The sequence below is a fragment of the Eublepharis macularius genome, chromosome 13 (genome assembly GCF_028583425.1).
Source record: "Eublepharis macularius isolate TG4126 chromosome 13, MPM_Emac_v1.0, whole genome shotgun sequence".
NCBI classification, from domain to species: Eukaryota; Metazoa; Chordata; class Lepidosauria; order Squamata; family Eublepharidae; genus Eublepharis; species Eublepharis macularius.
In genome coordinates, this window is record NC_072802.1 from 69,188,142 (window position 1) to 69,211,670 (window position 23,529).

Genomic DNA, 23,529 nt, shown 5'->3' on the forward strand with positions numbered 1-23,529 from the left:
ATTAAAAAAACCCAAAGCAGACATGAATATTTTTGTTTTATACTATAAATACAAAATATTTGTACAAAAACAGGTAAAAGTAGAGAAAATGCATTTATATATATATATTTAAAACACGCCACTGAATGAGCAATTACATATTTAAATAATCTTCCAAAAATACACTAACAATTAATCTTAGGGTGGCTGTTCTCTGAAGTTGCTTTTATTCACTGTTCCATAATTCTAGGTTTTAAATCTATATATTTATATATATGGGGGAAGGGGGAATACCCCCCCCCCCCCGGTCACTGGCACAGGAGGCATTCAAAGATCAATCTGAGCAGCTGATGAACAGCTGTCTGTGGAACTTCCACACAACGATGACCTTCAGGAGTGGCTGGCACAAAGCGTCGTCCTTTGTTCTTGCGGGAAACTGACTAGAGAGAGAGAAGAGAAGCCATGGTCTTAAAAGACATACATGTTGACACTCGACACTGTAATTCAGTTTCAGGTTCTGCTGTTTTCTGAAAAGCCTGTTCTTAACTTATGGAAAAACACGGCCAGTGCAAACCTCCAGGATGCCTCGACAATTAAAGAAAATATTTACTGCATGGGCTGAAGCGCGGCCTAGCCTGACGGCCGCCTCCCTAAAAGCCAGCCTTGTGCCGCTGCTGGAAAAGTTTTTCCATCCCTTTGCAAACAGCTGGCAGCTCAGGAGTTTCCATGTTGACAGAGACATTTCTCGCTGGCTGCCAACGGCAGGATTTACAAGCCAGGAGACATGCCAGAAATGCCAAAGGCTTCACATAACATTTTTTGCATTTCTTCCACATTTTTCTGAAATTTGTGCACGCGAAGTCTTGGCTCTGGCAGGTGCATAGAAGGGCTGGGCTGGAGGGGCTGGGCTCAGGCACTGGAACCTGACACCAGACCCCATCTTTGCAGTGCTATTTAAATGCCTCTCCGCAGCGGCTAGTGGCATGGGTGTCAGACTAGGCCTGGGAAGACCTGGATTCAAAACTCTGCTTGGCCAATAAAGCCCACAGGATGACTTTCGATCCTTGACTGAAGGGCAGGATCAAATCATAGAGACAGCATGCCCGGGAGAGCCAGAGTGGCACAGAGAACTTGAATCAGGAAGAGCTGGGTTCAGAACTCACCAAGTTCACTGACTGCCTTTGAGCCAGTCGCTCAGTCTCTCAGCCCAACCTACCTCACAGGGTTGGTGTGAAGACAGGAGGGAGGGAGAACTATGTCTACAACCCATAGCAGCGGAAGGGCAGCATGAAAATGGAACAGCAGATCTGAGCAGCCAGGAGGCAAAGCCCATTCAGAGGCCTCTCTGAATTGTGTATGTTCACTCGCAAAAGGAAGTCATTTGTTGAGTAAGAACTGACAAATCCCAACTGCAGGTGCTGCCTCAGAGAAGTAGTAGTGGAAGGTTGATACGTATAAAAACTCCCACCAATACACATTGCAACAAAGTAAATGAGCCTGATGGGAAAGGCAGGAGTCCTTACCTGAAGTCAGAGAGAGAAGAGAGACAGCTTCATCTGGTTTTCCTCAGCAGCCAGCAACCTCCCTGGATATTCTCCTGTCTGCTAAAGGACATGAAGAGTACCCTTCAGAAATCCACCATGTCAAAGAAATACCGATAGCAACAATGGAAACACTTGGTATTTATGCAGGCCTTTCTCTGTCTAAAGCATTCCGTGTGTTGCTGTAAGGTAGGCCAGCAACAGAGCTTTCATGTTCCAGAGGGGAAGCTAAAAGAGAGAGGCTTGCATAAGGCCATGGAAGAAGACAAGATTTGAACCTATGGCCATCCTCATTCATAGCTCATTCTCATAGCCCGGTGGTTGAGTCCAGCTGTGATTTTGGACCCAAAAGTAGGCTGCAATTCTCTCGCACGTGGATGAGCTAGGAGGTGGCAGCTCTGGGAGCCACAATGGCAAATTTGGGCTTCCCTTGCATGCAAAATGTCCATGAAATATAGTTCACTGTTCAATTCATGCTATATATTTTAAATACTAAGAATGATTCAAAATATAAGCTTGTTCCATTAAGTAATGTCAGATTCTTATAATTATTTATTCAAAACATTCCTATCCTCTTGTATCTCTTCAGACTCAAGGAGGCTCAAGTGGGTTCTAATCCCCATGAATTTATGATGAAATAAAATGTTAGTCTTTAAGGTACCACAAAGTACCTCGTGATTTATGCTGCAACAGACTATCATGACTGTCCCTTGTGGGTTAATTTGCAAGTGGATCCCAAACACAGAGTCAGTTTAGAAGGGGATCCTGCTTTTGAGAACTGCTGTCTTAGCCACTACCCTACATTAGCTCACTTGGTTCCAGTGCAGAAACTGGGAATAACATCAGTTTCAAACATCCCCTTCCCTGCCTGCTTGCTTTATGAAGCCAGCACAGCACATCTTCGCACGTTCAGCTGAGAAACTTTCAGCACTAAAACTGTACAGAACTGAAGCAGAGGAGGAGGGGGAGACAGACCTCCTGAGCCAGAGAGAGGTCGCTATCACTCTATTTTACCAAGGAGAGAACTGAGGCAGAGAATGACTTTTTCCGAGACAATACAATTTAAACGAGAGGCAAAGGTGAAATGAACTTCCAGGTAAAACACTCTTGGTTTTTTTAAAAAAGGAAATCTACTATTTTTAGAGAATGGCACAAGATAAGGAGATAGTTTCAGCCTCAAGAAGTGCAGTCCTAAGCTCTAACCTGTAACTCTGATCGGGACTGCACTGCAAAGGCACTTAAACATACACATTTGTTAGCCAGTCACCCAGCTGCAGAAGGCAGGGACACCCGGAAAAGTGCATTATGTGACAATTAAGATGGCCAGGCAGCAGGTCTGCCCAGCAACCCGAAGCTTTTCTCTGGGCATCAGCTGGCTTCGGGAGACAGGGACTTTTCTGTGGTGTCACCCCAAATTCCAGAAACCTCCAAATGAATGTGATTGCTTCTTTGAAATATATGGTTTTATGACAGATTTTCTGGTTTTATACCAGATATTTGCCGTTTATTGAAGCACAGTAGCTTCCTGGAGCTTAAAGTAGAAAAGCGAGATTTTAAAATCCCTAAATTGTTAAATCAAAGCAGCTTAGGATTCTGTCCCATCTATTCCAGGATTGAAACGCAAGTTCTTTCTTGTCCAGCCTGTTTAGACCTCTGCTTATGGCAAAATCCAGCTCAGTCAATTTACTCAACAGATTTTGCTTGTGGCAAATTCTTTGCAAAAACAACAGGAGTTTTGTGGCACGGTAAAGACTAACGTATTTACTGTAAAGGAAGCACAGCATGTTTCTCTCCACTGGAGTTTCCCAAAGTAGATTTCTGGCTCATGAAAAGCGGCAATCTTTAAGGTGCCCAAAAACTCTTGCTTGTTTTTGTGGAAACAGTGACTGGAACAGGTCTTGTAAAACCAGGGAGAAAGAAAGAAATTTCCTACGGTGGATGGGAAGACAGACTTGGTACCAATATTTTAATAAACACATTTAATAAATGCATAGCCCAACTTTCTATTTTAAAAAATATCCAGAACCAGGGAAAGAAATACAAATAAATCACAGTCATAATACAACAAGTCAAAGCCACTGAGCAGGTAAATACCATGAAAAGCGGTTTGGATAGCAACACCTACTGCTTGGGGGCTGCCGTTGTTTGGACCGTGGCAAGGGCTGGCATGGAGCAAGTTGCTGCGTTCCAGGTCAGCCACCATCTGTCGGGATTCCGCCAGCAATCGCTGCAGCTTACTGGTGGGGGAACACGAATCCTAGAAGTTACCAGAACAGAACAGGTTCAGGGACCAGCTGGAAGGGTCCCATGCCTTTACAGGCCATAGAGCAAGTGTACAAGCCAAGCTCACCCCACAAGCCTCCAGGACTGCATGAAGGTACCCTGGAAAGGTGGCATCGGGAGTCAGTGGGATTAGAAATCCAGGCTGGGAAACAGGGAGGCACAATTTGCACCTCAAGACAACCTCAGGGCCAAAGCCAGCAGAGATAACAGCACCCAGCTTTGGAGCAGGGAGGATCTAGATCTGAAGGGTGACGAGCAAGCCGTGCCGTTACTTGCTCTGCCCCCAAATGGCTGGTTCAGCCAAACTGGAACTGTAGCTGTGGTCATCCCCAAAGTTCTCCCAGAAGCAGAGCCAGGAACAAGCGAGGGGAAGAGGGAAGGCACACTGCCCCAGAGCACTCAGGCCCAGCTCAAGGAGGTGGACCGTCTGACAAAGGCAAAACCTCACATAGTGGATGGCAGGATGGCAGCATCCGTTTATCGCCTCGACATCTGTCAAGCTTGGGAGCTTGGGAGAGAGATCCGACTCGAAGAGTTTCTCGTGCCTCTTGGGCCCGCTCGTCTTCTGCGTTGACGTCAAACATGGAGCACCCAAGTCCGAAAAAGTCAGGTCCAGGTCATGGCAACTGTGTAACCATTTTAAAAGATGTGATCTTTTTTCTAGGAATTTCCGGTATGCATTCTAAGAAAAGGCCTAAATATGAAGGTCTGACACTGCTTAGACAGAGGAGGAATAAGACACAGTTGGGACATGCAGCCCACAGGGTAATTCTTCTCAACCCATGGCCTCCTACTTTAAACTCCATTTCAGGTTTCTAGTTCTCAAGATAGCGTGAAACTTCCTAGCCCACAACAGAGGAGCCAAGCATCTTCTCAGGCCGGGCCTGCTGCCAGGACTCTGTTGGGTGAGGCTCCTTGTCCTAGGGAAAGTGCCACTGTTAGCAGAACTGATCTGGGAGAGCCAACTCAACGGGACCGATGTTCAAATCTAAACGCAAAACCATTTTGGTTCTGGATCTGACTCCGGCCCCTCTGCAGCTGAATATTCTGCACGGAGGAAAGCCAAGGCTCAAACATCTTTAAACTCCACAGTCAAATTTTGCTTTATTCAGAACAAAATTATCAGCAGCCTTCAAAATGCTGAAAGAGGGTGTGTGTGTGTGTGTTTGCCAGCCAGCATTTTGCATTGATTCCAAACAATGAATAAAATCCCCCGCATGTTACACAGAAGCTGACCCTCCCAAGTTTAGCCACAGTTGTTTGCAAGCTTTGCTTGCAGTTTCTATCACCGCTGTTTCTTCTTTGTTATCAGCTGCTAAGCAAGTTCATTTCAAGCCTTGGGTATCCTTCCCTATTTAAAAAGCTCAAAAGTAAGCAAAGACAGCAACTATCAAACTGCTCCAGGGAAACTAGGTGACACAAAGCCGGTAAAATGATATGAGGTCCAAACTGGAGTATGTAGGCTTTCAACTTTCACTGGATTCTTCATGTGACAGTGTATGGCTAATGAATAGTTCTGTGAAGTTGAAAGCTTGTGTTCTGTAAAGTGGGTCCACTAATTTCTGCAACTGTATCTAATTTTGTATGTCCTGTCTTTTAGGACAAGGACAGCAGCTACTTTCTACTGAGCTGCCCCAATGAGAAACAAAGCCATTTCCTGTTCCTTTTACTTAGCGCTTTCTGAACTTGAGCTGGATCTAGTTGCTCTGACTTGAAGCCATCAGCCCTGGATTCATAAGAATGCTGCTAGCCTGTTTCCCACCCTGCAAGCTCCCACTTACTTTTTAGGCAAAACCGGGCTTGCTTTGCCTCATTTGAGTCAGACCAGCGGCTCCATGCCTGAACACACTTGGGAGAGACTCCACAAAAGATGGGACCAGTCACACATGACTGGCTGAAAACTCCAACCCAATTTTTCCCCCCTAAACCAACCAACTAAATGTGTGAAAAGGACAGCCATTGTTCTGCCTTCTAAAAGGTCATCAAATCTAGATGACCAGTCAAAGAATCATGCTGGCACAACATGAAATTGTGCCAACACCACAATCAAAGGCTCAGCACAGAGATTATCCCCTCAATGAGGTATCAGGATGTGGTAACTCACGGCATTTCCATGTCGGAGTTGCTACTGGTTGCAAAAGGCCAAAGCTGCTAGGAAGACAAGGAGAGCCTTTGTAATGACACTGCTCGCCTTCTCTCCCTCAGCAGTCTGAACACATCGTGCACACAGAGCAACAGAGAGCAGCTGAGAGCCACCTGGGCAAAAGGTGCTTGATTTTGGTGGGCCAGGACTGGATCCTGAGCAGGCATACACCAGGCGAAACTCCAGTGCTCAGCTCAATAATATACGAAGCAATCGTGAACACTCTGGGGCATGTGCCAAGATCCTCTCCCTCACTGTTGCGTCAGGACAACAAACACACCACCACACGCACTCCAGTCCCCTCTCTGGTAATTCCGTCAACACACTGGGATTGCTGCCACAGCTGCAAATCTGAAAACAGAATTTCCTGCATGTTCCCACCCACTTATCTGCCCATGTGGCAAAAGGACATGGCAGCCTAAAGGGCATGGCCGCCCAGAGAAGAGTTGCCTTATTTTACAGGCTGCAGGAGAAAGGGGAGAACAAGCTGGAGCGCTAGCAGACCCACCCCCTTCTCAAAGCGGTAGGATTCATGGCCCTGGCTTTAGGTGGCTTTAAAATGGGATTAGACACATTCACGGAGGAGCAGTCGAATGATGGCCATGGAGGCTAAATCAAGCCTCCGTGTTCAGGGACTGAGCACTAATCACCAGGAGATGACCAGAGGGGGAGGCGTGGGCATCCATTCCTCACTAGTGAACTTTCCAGGGCACCTGTTGGGCCACTGTGGGAAACAGGGTGCTGGGCTAGATGGGGCATTGGGCTGGGCCAGGAGGGTCTTTTTACTGAAACTGTGCCAAGGATAATCGCAGGAATTAAAATTCTGGGTTCCTGTTTACAGAAAAAAACTCAGCTAACCCACCCCACCAGACTTTGCCATGCTTCCAACCCTATGGGATCTCATGAAAAAGCTATCCGATGAGCACCTAGTGTTGGCTTTGCAAGCCAGAGAATTCTGGTCTCTGGCCTCCCTCTTCTCTTTGGATGAAGCCTAATTCTTTTGGTGTAGGGATGTGTGCTTAGGGTTTGGATCTGGGTTTTTAACCTGGATCGGGCCCGATTTGGGATGTTTTGGCATTCCTGAATCAGCCTCAGCATTGCTGAACTATTCAGGAATGCCAAAGCAAAGCTTACCAAAGCACTTCGGAATGCTTCATTAAGCTTCGGGTAGCGCGGAAGCAATCTTTTCCTTGCCGTTCCTAAGGAACGCCAAGAGGAAACAGTGTTTCTGCTGCTAGTGGGACTTTTTAGGTGGCTGGAGGTGGCATTTTGCAAGCAAAATGTACCAGACCTGCAGGGGACCCTCTCCTAACCCTCTTCTCACAACCCTTATGCCCCCCCCAAAGAAGGTGCCCCTATCCAACACTGATCTCCATTGTTCCCTATGAGGACCATCCTTCACACCAGAGAATCACACTAAGAAAAATTTAGGGGCACCTTCTTTGGGGGGGCTATAACTTGACCCCCCAAAAGTCCAATCTCCCTGAAACTTAGGGGGTCATGAGAGGAGGGGCAGGAGAGGGTCCCCTGCAAATTTGGGATTATTAGGGAAGAAAATGGGCCCCCGGGCCCCCAGATAGCCGGGAGTGGCATTTCCCATTGGAAACAATGGCCAAATCTTCCCTAATAATCCCAAAGTGGTTTAAACACCTGAACTCAAATTGGCTTGCTGCTTCAGGATTTGGGTTTTCCTGAATTTTTCCCCCCTTTGGGTAATCCCAAAGCAGGAAACTCGAGTCTTTTTGGGGTGCACACCCCTAGTTAAGAATGGCAGGACTCTAATCTGGATAACCAGGTTTGATTCCCCACTCTTCCACTTGAAGTCAGTTGGGTGATCTTGGGTCAATCACAGCTCTTCCAGAGCTTTCTCAGCCCCATCCACCTCACAGGGTGATTGTTGTTGGGATAACAATAACATACTTTGTAAATTGTTCTGAGTAGGCATTAAGTTGTCCTGAAGGGTGGTATATAAATCAAATGATATTATTATTATTATATCTAATGAATGCAGCCTGTTTTCATCTCCTTGGCTCTAAAGACCCAGCCAGGTAACAGTAAGCTGAGCCACCTTCTGGGGTTCTACCCGCCCCTTTTGCTCAGAATACTTTTATTGAGATGACATAGTGTCAAAGCGTGCACTGTTTCAAACAGCGAGCTGGTTCACTGAAAGATTTTGCATGACTTAAGTTTTTTCATGACGGGGGGAGGATAATGGCAGCCAGCAGCACTAGCTTTGTGTTGGTATATTTAGAAAAATACCTAACCTTTCTGACTTGGTGCTTTTAATCCCACGGCTAGCCTGAGGATTCTTGTCATGAGCTCCATGCCATGAACCACCTTCTGCTTTTGCCGGCTTGAAAATTTGCATCCACTCTCGGTCCGTGACTGACTGGCACAGCAACGTTTTGCTCACAGAGCAGTGACAGGAGCAGGCTGGATCCAGCACTCTGGCTGGATGGGGGGAATTCTGGGGACTTTGCCCACTTGCAATCCCAACAGCATCTGCCTCTGCAGCGTTACAACCCCCTTCAAGTTTGTCAGAGCACTTCAGCAAGGGGCTATGGCGGTTGGCGGGCTTGGTGAAGGAACTCAGCTCGAGCCAATGCTCGTGCATCGGCAGAGGAGTGACAGGGTTTTGCTCAGGTGCCAGAGCAAATTCCCTGCCGTCCATCATCCAGGTGCTGTCGACCTGTGAAGTGGGTCTGCTCTCTGTTCCTCCAGCACTCAAAGGACCCTCTTGCTTCTGCTCTTCCCTAGGCAGAGTTCTTGAACCGTGAAACGTCCCTTCCTGAAACGGATCCAAGTTTTTTGAGGGTCGCTCTTGGGAGCCCAAGGCTTGTGCCTGCTGCCTGGTCTCGGCTCTGCACATTTGGCACGCATTTTGCAAGCTGCTTTTGGGTATGCACACAAACGGGGTGTGTATCTTCTGACTGATTTCACTATCAACCGTCTCCCTTTCGCTGTTACTCTCGAGATCTGACAAAACCATCTCTAGGCTAGAAGTGGCAGAATAAGGAAGTCAAGTTATCAAGATGGCATTAACATCTTACAACGATAAACAATCCCCACAACAGTCGATCCCTGTGCTGTTGTTGCTAGGCAAAGATGAGGCCACTTCTAGACTGTGTTCATCCAATCCGCCCCCAACTCTGGCTGCCATTGACATTTTTCTAGCTCTAAAATTAAGCAACCAGTTTTGTTAATATTCCCACAGCTTCATTTCTATTATCCTCTGTCTTATGCAGGTCCTATGAATTACACGCACTGCTCCAGACCACTGCTTATCTTTGTATCTTCCATCGGCTTTTCTGTCCAAGCAATGTGTATGGCTGTCTTTTTCTTTTCCATACAAGGACACAGGGGTGGGGGGACATTACTGGTCCTTCCTATGGAGCTCCCAGTTGCACGTAGCAGCAATAAACCATTTAAAGCAATCTGCTCAAACAGAAGAGCGAGTGGGGAAATTTCAGAAAATATCTATTGCTGCTCTGGTATTTAGAAGCCTTGTGAGTTAGAATGGGTTCGGTTTTACTTTTTCATAACACTACATGCAGGGCTGGAAAAAAATTCCAAGCTCAGAGAAGTCTGATGCATCCGCTTTGCATCCAAATCTTTCCCCCCCATCCCTGTGCAAGGCTGGCTCCAGCGCCTCTGGAGGTTGGCAACTGGAAAGATGTTGGGAGATTTCTCCAGCCCTGCCGCTGTGCTCTATGCATCAGGCCCCTTTACCAATAATAACCTGAAAAGCACTCGTCAGGCCTACCTCTCTTCGTGGGCCTCCTCCTTGGGTTTCTGTTTTGTTTCCTGAGAACTCTCCAAGCTGAAATGCAGAAACTGCAGATCCTGCTGCTGCTTCATATAGATCTAATGACAGATGCAAAGACAGAAACGGACAAACTTGAGAAGCTCACGGGCTTCTAAGAACTACAACCCAAACCTCACCTGCTCTTTCTTAGGCATTCTTTTTTCAAAACACTCATATGACGGCATGGTTCAGACGCCATGGCAAACAATGCTTCAGAATGACGTGAACAAGTCTTGTGCTCACACTCTTCCTCCTCTGCCTTCCAAGTCCTCTGCAGAAACGCAAACCAAAATGTGCCAAACTGGCAAACTATGGTTTAAACGATGGCCAGTCTGATTTAGTGGTTAGTGGATTTAGTGGACGAAGAGTGGGATGTCCCAGATTCAAATCCCCATTCTACCATGAAAGCTCATTTTCATGGCCTTAGCTGATCTCTCAGTCAGCCTAACCTACCTCTACAGGTCGTTGTGAGGATAAAAAGGTGGAGGAAAGAACAGTGTATGCCACCCTGCTCAGAGTAAGGGTGGGATCTCTCTATCATTCTAGTGCCTATCCATCGTGCCTAGGGTTCCTGAGTCCAACCTGCACCCCCACAACCAGTGGGAGACTAACCCTGCTGGAGGTGGGGGGGGCGCTTGTCAACAACACACTGATGTCACTCCCAGTGTACCAGAAGTGACATCAGCAATTGCCAGGGATGCTCTGGCAAGGCTTAGAAACTCAACAACAACAACAACAACATTTGATTTATATACCACCCTTCAGGATGACTTAACACCCACTCAGAGCGGTTTACAAAGTATGTCATTATTATCCCCACAACAAAACACCCTGTGAGGTGAGTGGGGCTGAGAGAGCTCTGGAAGAGCTGTGACTGACCCAAGGTCACCCAACTGGCTTCAAGTGGAGGAGTGGGGAATCAAACCCGGTTCTCCAGATTAGAATCCCGCGCTCTTAACCACTACACCAAACTGGCTCTACAGTTTTAGCCCTCCCCAATTCCTCCTGATGGTGCCTCAGGCACCAGCAGGCATCAGAAAGAATTGCTGGGAGACCTCCCATCAGAAGCAGACACTCGGCAACCCTAATCCTGCCCTTCCTCCAGGGACTCTGGATGGCATACATGGAACAAACAGATTTCCCTTCTAGACCAGGACTTCCAAGTACCTTTTGAGGCTGGTTCCTAGTCCTGATCTGAAAGGGAAGCACAAACCATAGTTTTCTGGTTTGCACTAAACTGGAAACAACTAAATTGACTCACACAAGGCAAGGAGGAAGCATGCAAACACTGGACTCGCTCACAAATCCATTCGTCACACCTACAGCTTTGTTTTCACAGGGACTGAAAGAAAGGAAGAGAAAGAGGGAGAAATAGAAAACAGAACTCGTGACAGAGAGAATTTCCAGAGTGATAAGAAAAACAGCTCCTCATTTTTACCCAAGTCCCTAGTGATTCACAAGTGTTTGGACAGGTTCCAAAACATCTCTGCACAGAAAGCTCAAATACAGTTTAGGGCATGCACTTAGAGGCCCATTTCCATTAAGGCCAGTGCTGTAACAGCTGTTCATCCATCTCTGATTCTGTTCCCTGCTACGATATAAAACACCTCTTATAGTTTCCAAGTCCAAAACAAAAGCCCCCCCCCCCCCCCCAGAAACTGGAGTCAAACCTGTCGCAAATTGTTCAGCTCTGTGTCAGTTCTTAGTTGCTTGGATTTGGCAGACTGAAGAAGGTGGTCTTTTCGGTTTGCTTTCTCAACTGTTGGGTGGAAAAAACAGTTCAAAACAGAGAAATAACAAAAACGCAACAGACACCAAAGAACGAAACATTAACCTTGTCATTTGTCTGAGCAGAGGCTGTTTTCCAGTCACTCAAGGAGATGCCAGAAGTGTCACTCTTTACCCTTAAAGGGGCTGCTAATTTCACTAATGAGAACATGAGGAAGCAGTTCAGGGACTCATTCATCACTGACTGGCTTATTTGTGTCAGTGACTGGCTGGTTGACTGGCCAAAGCTACTGCCAGCGTTGGAATAAACAAACTCATCTCATTAATGGATTAGTAAAACTTGTGGTGGCTTAGCATGAATTATCAGGACAGGACTAGAATTTGATTTAAATAATTGTTTTTGGATGAGAGATACCTAGCAACTGTAAACGCCATCTTTCTTCCAAGAAGCTCAGAGCTATATACATGGTTGTTTCTTCCTTATTTTATCCTTACAACAACCCTGCGTGGTACATTAGGAAGAGTGAGGATCTGAACTCAGTGCAAGTCGGACACTCTGACCACAGCATCACACTGCATTTCCTCTTAAAGCTTTTAATAAAAATAGAAGCAAAAGTGCTTCTAGGTGTAGCCCGCACCAAAATCCTTTTATGACAACCGGATCAGCTCATATTCAGTCATGATATTCCAGTTTTTGAAAACGACCTTCTAATCCTCATGACTGCAGATGTTTTTCAAAATGTAATGTCAAAAGTGTGCTGTGTGTTCAGAAGGAACAATCTATACACCCGTGGCATTCTTCAGTTGTCAGAATTAGATGCAAGTTGATCAGAAAGTTTCTCAAAGATCTCCACACTGGAGGTTACTCCAGTCCAAAAAACAGAGTCCCAGAACAGGAGTCAGCAACTGAAAGCCTCAAGGACAAAGGCAGCCCCCTGGATAGCATTCCCTGGCTTGTCGTCCCACCCCCCCCAACTCTACCCAGCCAGGGCAAAAAGTATGGTATGAAAGCATCAACATGTGCAACAGCAACATCTGCTAGAGGCATTTGATTGGTAAAAGGGGGTTTAATTTAGAGTATTCTGCATTTAATTTGTTCTCCCCTTTCAGTCAATGACTTCACACAATTCAAGATTTCAAAGCAGTGATTTTCAAAGAAATATGGGTTTATTGCTTTATATTGATAAGCCCCTGACACTTGCTCCATTTCAGGGAGAAATGTGTAAAGACCAGTCATATCAGAGAATCTTATATATTCTTAATGCTGGCTTGTTTACAGGATAATTGCTAATTGTTGACAGAATAAAAGATAAAAAAGGTTAATAAAAACAATTCTTTAGAATTAAAGTCTCCAGGATATATGGCACCTAGGCTTGAATGGCAGGACAATAAAATTTTACAAACATATTGTTTGGAGCCACACATTTTGTTATGGGTATAGAACATGAGAGACCGCTTTTCCAAGGCTAATTCTTGATTGCAGAAAAAAGAAAACAAGATAAATTGTTAGCATTTCCTCCTTACTGTTTTGGTCTATTGTTTTTTCTTCTCTGCTTTGATTCTGTATTGGTACATCTCCCCCCGCCCCCCCGTTTTTTGTCCTCTCTCATCAGCCACAGTCCAAAAAGCTATTTTTGGCGTTTACTCACCACTAAACATCAGCTCATTATTCAAGTAATTGTTTTCTTGTTTGAGCCGTATGATTTCCTCCCTTTGTTCATTGTTCTCTTTCGTTTTTTCACTGAGATCCTCTTTAAAATAAAGAAAAGTATTGCTAAGATGAACTCTCTGCCATAGAAATGTACGTTCACACCTTTAGATCAAATTGCAGCGAGCATGATATCATAAACCCCATCTTCAACCAGGATTTTCTTCGTTATTATGAGATGACCTTACATCAGATAGCATTAGTTGCTAGGACTATTGTCATTATTCAGAAGGAGATCATATAACCCAGCTATTGTCCAAAGCTCTGCATTTGGGGACCTTTTGCCATACTTCTTCCAAAGTGCTGCAAGATAACAACCAATAATGTGATATAATCTGTCTGGAGTTATCATCTGGTTACTTTAAAATGTTAAGCAAAGTGTATAGTAACAAAGACCAAATTTTTAACTCTTAGTTGCTGTCAAAGTCTGTTTGGATTCCTTGTGGATTAGAAGGTTCACATTCTGGCAGGTCCTGCCCACAGCGTGATCCAAAAAGATCATACCTAACCAGAGCTGGGAAAGGCTGCAGCACAGCAGGGGAAAACATGGGAAAAGTGGACAGTTAGAGGCGAACACCATGTGGATACTCCCACAAACATCACTCCAGTTTATTAACTAGAATGTTGTATCATGCTGTGAGCCACTCTGGGGACGATAGTCAAAAAAGCAGGACACAAATCCACCATTTACATTAATGTAAATAAGGTGATAGGGCTCTGCTGTAAGAAATGGCCCAGAGAGAAGACTTGATAAGGGACAGGAACTGTGGGTTATTCTACTGGATATTGTCTGCTGATGTAGATATGCTCCCACTGGGTAGTTTCCACATTGTTAAAGATGTCATGTGAATTACTTATGCTTTGTTTCAGCATTATTTCATCTCTGTGTTTGGATTTATGCTTGATTTCAAATTTCTGCAACCCATACGCTATTGTATTTTTTCCCACTGAATATCCTGGCTGTTGATCACATTGACTTGAACTGTGTAATCTGCCTTGGATCTCAATGAGAAAGGAGGACTATAAAATAAATAAAAGAATAATAAAACAATAGATATGAAAAAATAAGGGCTGAAAAAAATTAAATATGGCTTTCCCTTTCAATACTGAGTGGCCATTTTTTTCTTCTTCTCTTTGTGAAGTTAAATGCTTACTTGTTTCAAAATAGCACCTATTTGGGGGGGTTGAGGAATTTTTCTTTGTTTTTTCCCCACTCTGGGGTACTATATATTATTAATTTTGGATTTTACTGCTGTTTTTAACACTGCTGCTTTTTCACCACTGTTCAGCAGTTTCTATATTGTATTGTGTTGTTTTTTGGATATATCGCTTGAATGCTCCCATTGTGACAAGAAGGCATTATATTTACTGTTTAAATATGTTTTGCACACTCATATTTAAAGGCAGACTAAATGTTCTTTAATCAGCAAACAGCCCTATTAGTATGATTCCAGGAAAAGGAAATGAGCACAGAGCCCTGTTGCCAGCCACTCCAGATTAAGGGTGCTATAGATGCTGAATTCTAAGCAGCTGACACTGCTCACCTTTTAACTTGCTGGTTTCCAACGTAAGTTCTTTCAGCTTGAGTTTAAAATCCTGCTTTTCCTTGCTGACGCTTGATTCCTCCATCCTTGCTGCACGCAGAGCACTTTCTAACATTTTGAATTTACATGTAAATTCAGTAATGTGAGTGGTCGCTTCAAGGATATCCTTATCCTAACCCCAAAAAAGCAACGAAACAAGAAAAAGAAATCGTTTAGCCCCCTTCTAGCCTCCTACTGTCTGTCTCTCTTCAATCTACTCCCGCTGGATTCCGACAGCATCAATTACCAGCTGGAGAGTGGCACCATTATTTGGATCAATCCCCAGGGTTCAGAGGAAGGCAGACAGCAGGGACAGTTCCGGAAGGCCTGCATGACTGTAAATCACAACAGCAGGGGTCGGGGAGGGGGGAAGAGACACCCAACGCAGAGCAGAATGATTTTTATCAAAATTCGGACAATTTCTACTCCAATATTCTAATCTCTAGCTTACAGCTTGGCAGTGCTCATTTGACTGACAGACGTTACCACTTTGAAAGGGGGTGTGTAAGCGAGGCTAGACAGGATGTTAGGAGATTGGTGTGTGGAGCTGGGTTAGCCACCAAATCCCTACAAAGTCATTTAAAGCACAGGACTGCAGGGCAGGTATTAAAAATGCAGCACAGGAGCCAAACTCCTTTTCTCTTAGCTGTGTTTTTTTTTTCAGAGGCTTGGGGTGTGAAGGTGGGGGTGTGAAGGTGGGGGAAAGCATTCAGTTTCCCCCTTCTCACCCTGCATTTCGGACAAGCGCCATTCTCTCTTGTTCCAGACAAAAAGAGGATGATCCCAAGGGATACATCAAATTACCTTTAACTTTAACATTGTAAGCAGCTCCTGTTCTCTGGCTTGCAGATGCCCCACTTTGTTAGAGAGTTCCATCACTGAGCAGCTGAGAACTTGATTCTTTTCCTAGCAGATAAAAGGGAAAGGATCAGAGTCCAGGTCTGGAGAAAATTTTTGTTTCCTGTCTTTCCAATTATATGAACACATTAGCAGCCCATGTTCATGCGCAACCTGTTTACGGATGACAACCTCACACAATCTGTGCTCACAAGGAAATCACAGAGCAACTGCTTCAATGCAAAGTCTCATGCAATAAGGACAATGATGATTTTAACACACCACAATGGTCCATGGGTACAGGACTCAAGCCCCCCCCCTTCTTTTACTCCTCCTCCTATTAATACTCCATCACCGACACGCAGGTGTCTCTCTTGCATGAAGAACCTGAGTCAACACTGCTTCTGTGTGACATTAGAAAGAAACTCAGGCCAGCTCTTAGCTATTCAGTCTGAATTAGAATACGCCACTTGCGTAGAGGGCATCTTCTGCAGAGGCACTCCAGTTTTCCTCTTGGATGCTCAGTAAACTTGGCACTGGATAGGTTGTCTTTTGAGCATCGCATCCAATGAAGACTTATTTGTCCTCTAAAGCTTTTAGGGAAGGTTTGTTTTGTTCTTTTCTTCCCCTTTCTCTGTAGTATAATTTAATTACAAGGCTGGGAAGGAGTATTTATTTTATTTATTTATTTAATTATTTTGACTTATAAACTGCCCATCCTCAGGGGCTCTGGGCAGTGAACAACAGTTAAAATCAGTAACAACAAGAAAACAATAATTCTAAAATCAACATACAATAAGCAATAATAAAATTAATGAACCAAGTACATTAAAGTGCAATGGTGGGGAGAACCCCCCCACTCTAAAGGTGGGAGGCCGACATGGCACCGCCCCTTCAGTCACCAAACGCCTGGCAGAACAGCTCTGTCTTACAGGCCCAGCGGAACGATAATATGTCCCGCTGGGCCCGGTTCTCCATTGACAGAGTGTTCCACCAGGCTGGGGCCAGGACTGAAAAGGCCCTGGCCCTGGTTGAAGCGAGGTGGGCTTCCTTAGGGCCGGTGACCACCAGTAAACATTTATCCGCTGATCAAAGCCATCTCCGGGGAACATACAGGGAGAGTGGTCCCAAAGATAAGCCGGTCCCAACCCACTCAGGGTTTTAAAGGTAAGAACCAACACCTTGAACCTGATTTGGAATTCAACCGGAAGTCAGTGCAGCTGGCGCAGGACAGGTGTGATATGTGACTGGTAGGATATACTGATCAGGACCTGCGCCGCCGCATTCTGGACCAGTTGTAGTTTCCAGATCAGGCTCAGGGGTAGCCCAGCGTAGAGTGAGTTACAGTAATCTAGCCTGGAGGTGACCGTTGCGTGGGTCACTGTAGCCAGGTCCTGGGGCGTCAGGTAAGGGGTAAGTTGCCTGATCTGATGGAGATGGACTTGGCAACCGCCATGACCTGGGCCTCCATCGACAGGGAGGCATCCAGGAGCACTCCCAGACTCTTCACCACTGGCACAGTTGCCAGTGGTGTCCCATCCAGGGCAGGGAGCTGGATCCCAACATCTGGCAGCCCCTGTCCCAGCTGCAAGACCTCTGTCTTCACTGGGTTCAGTTTCAGCCTGCTCTGTTTCAACCATGCCGTCACAGCCTCCAGAGCTCTGGCCAGATCGTCCGGGGCCATGTCTGGCCGGCCGTCCATCAACAGAAAAAGCTGGGTGTCATCCGCATACTGATGACAGCCCAGCCCAAACCTCCACACCAACTGGGTGAGGGGGCACATATACATGTTAAATAACATAGGGGAGAGTATCGCCCCTTGCAGAACCCCGCACACCAAAGGGTGACGGGGCGATAGATCTCCCCCGAGCACCTCCCTCTGTCCCCGACCCTGGAGAAAGGAGACCAGCCACTGTAAGGCTGTCCCCCTAATCCCCACGTCAGCAAGGCAGCTGGCCAACCAGTCATAGTCGACCGTGTCAAATGCTGCTGTGAGATTGAGTAACACAAGCAACGCTGACCTGCCTCTCGATCCAGATGCCTGCGAAGGTCATCTGTGAGGGCAACAAAGGCCGTCTCCGTCCCATGGCCAGGACGGAAGCCGGACTGGAATGGGTCCAGGACTACAGCATCATTCAGGAATTCCTGCAGTTGTACCGCCACTGCCCGCTCAATCACCTTGCCCAGGAATGGGAGGTTCAACACTGGACAGGTCGTTGGGGTCCAAAGATGGTTTTTTCAGGAGGGGCAGCACCACCGCCTCCTTTAATGCTCTGGGAAAACCCCCAGAGCTCAGGGAGATGTTAACAATGGCCTCCAAATGGTCCCGTAGCCCCTCCGAGCTGGCCTTCACCATGTTGCAAGTTTGTTTGGGGCCTGGAGAAATTATGCTTGGGCATTAAATAGATGAGTTCTAGCTGAAACTCATTTTTTCTAGGTGCACTTTTGATAATGTCTTTCCCTCTGCATACATTCTCATTTAACCTGTTCTCCCTGTACAGAAGTACGTCTTCAGTCTCCAACAGTAAGTTTTCAGACAGCTGAAAGATTAATTAAGAGGCTAGGGCAACATGAGCTTCTAATTTTTTTCCTTTGTAAATTTCGCTTCTGAATTTTGCTTGGTGTGAAGTAGTAAGAAACTGACAAATCATTTCATAAACCTGCTTGAAATACATCAGCACTTAGTACAGGCCAAGAGCTCTGAGGAATTCTGCCTTGAAATCAACTAATTCTCTCTTTGGAAGGGCAGCTGAGAACGGAGAGCATATAGCAAGGAAGAGAGGCAGGTTTCCTCTGCCTTCCTTTTGGGGGGAAGCGTAACATATGAAGTCATATCCAGCTTTTAACTGAAATAGTTGGAACCAGAGTGGTGACTGAGAAACTGTGCTTATGATTTCTGCCTCAGACATATTCAAATCCACCCCATGAAATGAACAGTTTGGGATCATAAGTTTCAAAGAGAAAGGTAGTGATAGCAGATCACAATTGATTTACACGTGGCTTGTGAGGAAGCACATTGTGCAAAACGGGATTTGATTTTCAAGCTGGCAAACCCGTTGCCACCTCCCTCCGGGAGTTTGGGAATCCTTTACAACCCTCCGGTTGATCTTGTTTTACTGTTGTGCCTTATGTTTGAGTTCTGAAGAAGAGAACATTAAGCTTTATTTCAAACTTCATTGCTTCACGTGGTCCTACCAATTGCTTTGTTTTCATTCTGCTTGGGACCACACCCCCTTGGATTTGATATTCAAATCCAGACAAGGCATCTGGAATCCCCGGGCCCACAAGCTGAACCTACCTCGAGAACATGGCAGTGAAGCGACGTGTCGTTTGCTTTCTGAGAAAGCTCCTGCAGCTTCTGCTGGGTATTCTCCAGGGTCATCTGGCGGTCATTCTGCTGGGACTCAAGAAGCTTCAGTCTTTTGGTCAGCGTCGTTATCATCTCATGCCTTTTGTGCAGCTCATCTGGGGGAAGAGGGCAGGTGTTATCTGTGGGGAACCAGCAACTTGAAGGTGGGTGCACCCCCAACTGGTGTAAAGAGAGCATCATGTGAGGATCAAAGGAATCATGCAAGGATCAAAGGAATAAAAGTGAGTGACACAGAATTTAAAATCAAAAAGAGTCCAGTAGCACCTTTAAGACTAACCAATTTTATTGTAGCATAAGCTTTCGCGAATCAAGTTCTCTTCGTCAGATCTGACGAAGAGAACTTGATTCTCGAAAGCTTATGCTACAATAAAATTGGTTAGTCTTAAAGGTGCTACTGGACTCTTTTTGATTTTGCTACCACAGACTAACACGGCTAACTCCTCTGCATCTATGACCATGGAGAATTTAAAATGAAAACTTAAGCAGAGGATGTGGTTTTAACAGTATTGGATCCACGATAATCATTACAGCATGTAATGGAACATATTGCAGACTTTTTTTTCAAGGGTTGGATTCCACCTTACAGAAAGGATCTGTGGGACCCAAGCCCTGAATTCTAGAAAGGAACACATAATCCTATGGCACTTCTCCACACTGTGTTTATCTGACATTTTTCCCCCTCTCTCAACTGCACAGTTTAGCCATTTGCAAATGGTTACAGGGGCTTTTACCAGTGGTTCACACATAAACACACACATTATCAAAAATTATTCTAGTGCAGAAACGGACCTCTATTTTCTGAAAGCAGCAATCTGTTCTGAATGATATTGCTTCTTTTAGGAAGTGCTGTGGCTCTCGCTTTCAAAAGATTCCACAGGTTTCCTGTCACCCACAACATTCCGGCATTTCCATGGCGTTCTAATTCAGGTGAAATCTCCATTCTGTTGTCAGCTACCATTTGTGCAGCTAAGCAAAAAGATCCCACCCCTCTGCCACCACCACAGCTTTCTGATCACTGATGGCATTTCAAAAATTGGACCCAGTCACTTAAAAATAGATTTAATGTAGTTCTTTTGAAGACAATGCAATTATTTTCACATTAATGTTCTCTCTCCTGTCCTGAAACTGTTCCTGGAAAGAGTTGATATTGTGTACGCTAAGTCAGGCTGCATTCAGCACCATCAACTGGGGTTTGTTTAAACTGAAGTTTGTGCAATAAATCCCGTTTTATACCCAGGCCCCAGCTTGTCTCCTTTATGTCTTTTCTCTACTTCCCAGCAGGGAGTATGTCCTCCTCCTGCCACCTCTGTGGCCAGGTGCCTGCAACAGTTGGCGCTACTAAGCAAACTAGTCTGTGAATTCAGATGTCCCAATAAACCACTGTACATAATATAGTTAACAAACCAGCTAAAAAACCCAGTTTGAAATCCCAGTTTAATGCCAACCTACAAAGCCTGGTTTGTTAAGACGACCTACATTCAGATGTCAAATCTAACTTGGGTTTGATCAAACTAGGGTTTATATCATGTCATCTACTGCAGCCTAACAGCTAAGGGGACTAAACTTGAACCAGAGACTTGCCTCTGCCATGGTCACTAGGTGGAAGTAGACAAGTAATTATCTGCCCAGGTCCCCTCACTCTATAATACAAAAGTATTCCAGCAGCTTGATTCCTGAGTCTATGTTGTGCATGGCACTCACTTTCCATCCTGTTACATCGTTCTGCCAAAGTCAGTATTTTTTGACGATCTTCATCCCAAGCCAGCAGCTGCCTCTGATGCACAGCAACCATATCGTTGAGCTCTTTATCACGATCTTTCAACTCTGCAATTAACAGCTGGAGTTCTTTCCTCTGTTTCTGAATAGTGACGCTTTCTGGTTCACAGCTGAGTTTCTACAGAGTAGGGGGATAACACAATGATGTTCTGTCAGATCAGGAAATAGAGTCATTACAAAATTATCTGGATCAAAAATAAAGCCCTTCTGAAAACTCTAAAATATTCTCCTTAAAATCTCAGAAACCAGAATTTTCAAACCCATGTATATTGCAGTAGCTAACACAAAAAAACTGTGATTAGTTTAGGGCAAACTAAAAGAAAATGGCTGGAATCCAGCATTATCTATCAATACATTGTATGCACTTGTGCCAAAGGACTTCTTCCTTTGAACAGCGTACTCTTGCGCCAGATTTCAAACTGATTTTAGGAAGCTCCCTTGGTTTCAAAAGCCATGCTGCAACTGGGGCTCCTGTTTGACAAACTCGCCTCAAACCCTTTAGAGTAGGCAGAACTAGGTGTGCATTTCTCTGGGACCTGACCAACCTGTGAGGGACTTTGGTATAGATGCTGAAGGCAGCAGTACTGTAGAACGTTCCTGAATTCTACCTTAACCTAAACTTAATCTTGGGCCTTGTCTCCAAAAACAGGTCTATGCATTTAGGTCCTTCCATTTACAAAGCTGAGTAAAACCCAAACTGTATCTTTTGTTTTGTTACCTGGGGCGAACTGGAGAGTGGTGGTAATGAATTCATAGAGACACTTGCATCAGGTCTCTACCATGTGCCAATGGTGTTGAGCAAACAATTTTCAACAGTTTAAATGTCCACAGAAGTAATGAATCCCATTCTTTGTCACTTCAGCTCAGCTATATGGATAAGAGGGAGAGAGGATACAGCAAAAACTTAAGTTGGCAGCAAGGGGGTCACATTCTCACCCTAGGAGGCTGGAAGTAAGTTTGCAAGAAAATGCACCTTGTTAAGTTCTCAAGAAAGGGAGGACAAAGACTCAAATGCAGACCTAAGTTGTTTCCCACAGATACTCCACCCAAAAAAATGAGGGGAATGACTTACATTGGCATACAACTGGTATCTGAAGAAGTGAGCTCTGTGGCTCAGGAAAGCTCATATCCTACTACAAATTTTATTAGTCTTATAGATGTTCCTGAACTCTTGCTCTTTTCTATTGGCATACAAGTTACAGTTGTGTCTAATTTGTCTGCGTATAACATTTTTAAGAGGGTCACCTTACATTCAGAGTTGTCTTCCTTTCAAGTAAATACTGCTGATAGCTAGTAGAGAACATAAGAATAGATGTGTAGGAGCAGATCAACAATCCATCTACCCCAACAGGAGATCCTATATCACAGTTGACCCCAGAAGACCCACAAGCAGTACAAAAATGCCAAAGCAACCCCCTACTATCCCCCACCCAGTGATATTCAGAAATGCACTGCCTCTGAGCATGGAGGCTTGCTCATCCATGACTGGACTGCTCCTCCATCCATGAGTCCAAGCCCCTTTTCAAGCCAACTAAACAAATCAGTGGGCATTCCTACATCCCGTGGCAATGAGTTCCACAGATCACCCTAGGCCTGAAGGAAACGGCTCTCGGGTGGGCCTGCAAATCTCCCAACTCAAGAAGGGCAGCCGCCCCACAGCAAAGCAGGGAAGGGGAAGCAAACAGCTGCTAAGGCCGTGAAAGGAAGGAGGCCTCGATTCCTCGCAAGAGTCCCCACACAACCCGCCCCTAAAGAGAGTTTCGAGCGATGTGGAACCGGGGAAACCCTCGCCTCGGGCCCCGCTTAAGGCCGACGGCGGGCGGGTTGCGGAGAGGGCAGGAGGCCGGCTGGGAAACTGGCAGCCCGCCCGCCTCGGTTGGGGCCAGAGGTTCCCGCCGACACTGCAAAGCCGCGACCCGGCCGAGAGGCGGGCCGGGCTGGTGTGGAGGGCGGCCGGACGGTTCTTCGGCCTTCCCTCAGGGAGGGCCCGGGAGGGCCGGGGCCTCGCTTACCTGCGCCGCCCGTTCCCGCGCCAGCCCTTCGGCCTCACTGGGAAGGCGGTTTCGGGAAAGAGGCGGGCCCGGGCGCCCCCGCAGGCCGGCCAGGTCTTGGAGGAAGGTCTCGTGCGGGGTCTGGGGCCTGCAGAATCCGGATGAGAACACCCGCCGTCCCCTCAGGCTTTAATGCGGGGCCCGCGGGGCAACGACCGACGGCATTCCCCTCAGGCCACTTACTTTATTCCTGTCAGACTTTACCTTCAGTTTAACTGTTCTGGAGCGACGACTCAGATCTTGTCTGTATGTTCCAACAAGCACCCCGGCGGGATTTTCGACCCCCCCCCCCCATCATAATAGGGAAGAACACTTAACTTTTCCCTCTTTTATCCAGAGGAGTTAGCCGTGTTAGTCTGTACTAGCAAAATAGTAGAGTCCAGTAACACCTTTAAGACTAAACAACTTTATTGTGGCATCTGACGAAGAGAGCTGTGGCTCTTGGAAGCTTATGCTAAAATAAAGTTGGTTAGTCTTAAAGGTGCTACTGGACTCTTTATTTCCCTTCCATTTAGCGGCCGGGCTGAGAGGCGGGCCGGGCTTGTGTGGAGGGCGGCCGGACGGTTCTTCGGGGGTATGAGCCCCACACAATACTGATGAAAAATCAGTTTGGCAAAAGTAGGGAGACTGTTTTTGTTATAGATAGGTAACAGTGTTAGTCTGTTGTAGTAGAAAAGAGCAAGAGTCCAGTGGCACCTATAAGACTAACAAAATTTGTGGTAGGG

General features: G+C 45.9%; 1 protein-coding gene across 3 annotated transcripts; it reads right to left on the bottom strand.

Annotated features, from left to right (window-relative positions):
* Positions 1-79: 79 nt before the first annotated feature.
* CCDC62 (coiled-coil domain containing 62) lies at positions 80-22,797 on the bottom strand. 3 transcript variants are annotated; one of them, XM_054996599.1, is made up of 14 exons: positions 22,766-22,797; positions 21,472-21,620; positions 20,679-20,871; positions 18,906-19,072; positions 15,575-15,676; positions 14,732-14,903; positions 13,129-13,230; positions 11,422-11,510; positions 9,710-9,810; positions 8,211-8,942; positions 4,252-4,429; positions 3,646-3,777; positions 1,503-1,580; positions 80-419 (listed from the first exon to the last, which is right to left on the bottom strand). In XM_054996599.1, the coding sequence occupies exons 2-13, from the start codon at positions 21,505-21,507 to the stop codon at positions 1,509-1,511; spliced, it is 2,076 nt and encodes a 691-aa protein (XP_054852574.1). In that variant the 5' UTR covers positions 21,508-21,620; positions 22,766-22,797; the 3' UTR covers positions 80-419; positions 1,503-1,508. The 3 variants fall into 3 exon arrangements, with proteins under 3 accessions (XP_054852574.1, XP_054852573.1, XP_054852575.1); XM_054996598.1 differs by having other exon boundaries at positions 1,503-1,583; XM_054996600.1 differs by lacking the exon at positions 8,211-8,942 and having other exon boundaries at positions 1,503-1,583.
* Between the last annotated feature and the right edge of the window lie 732 nt (positions 22,798-23,529).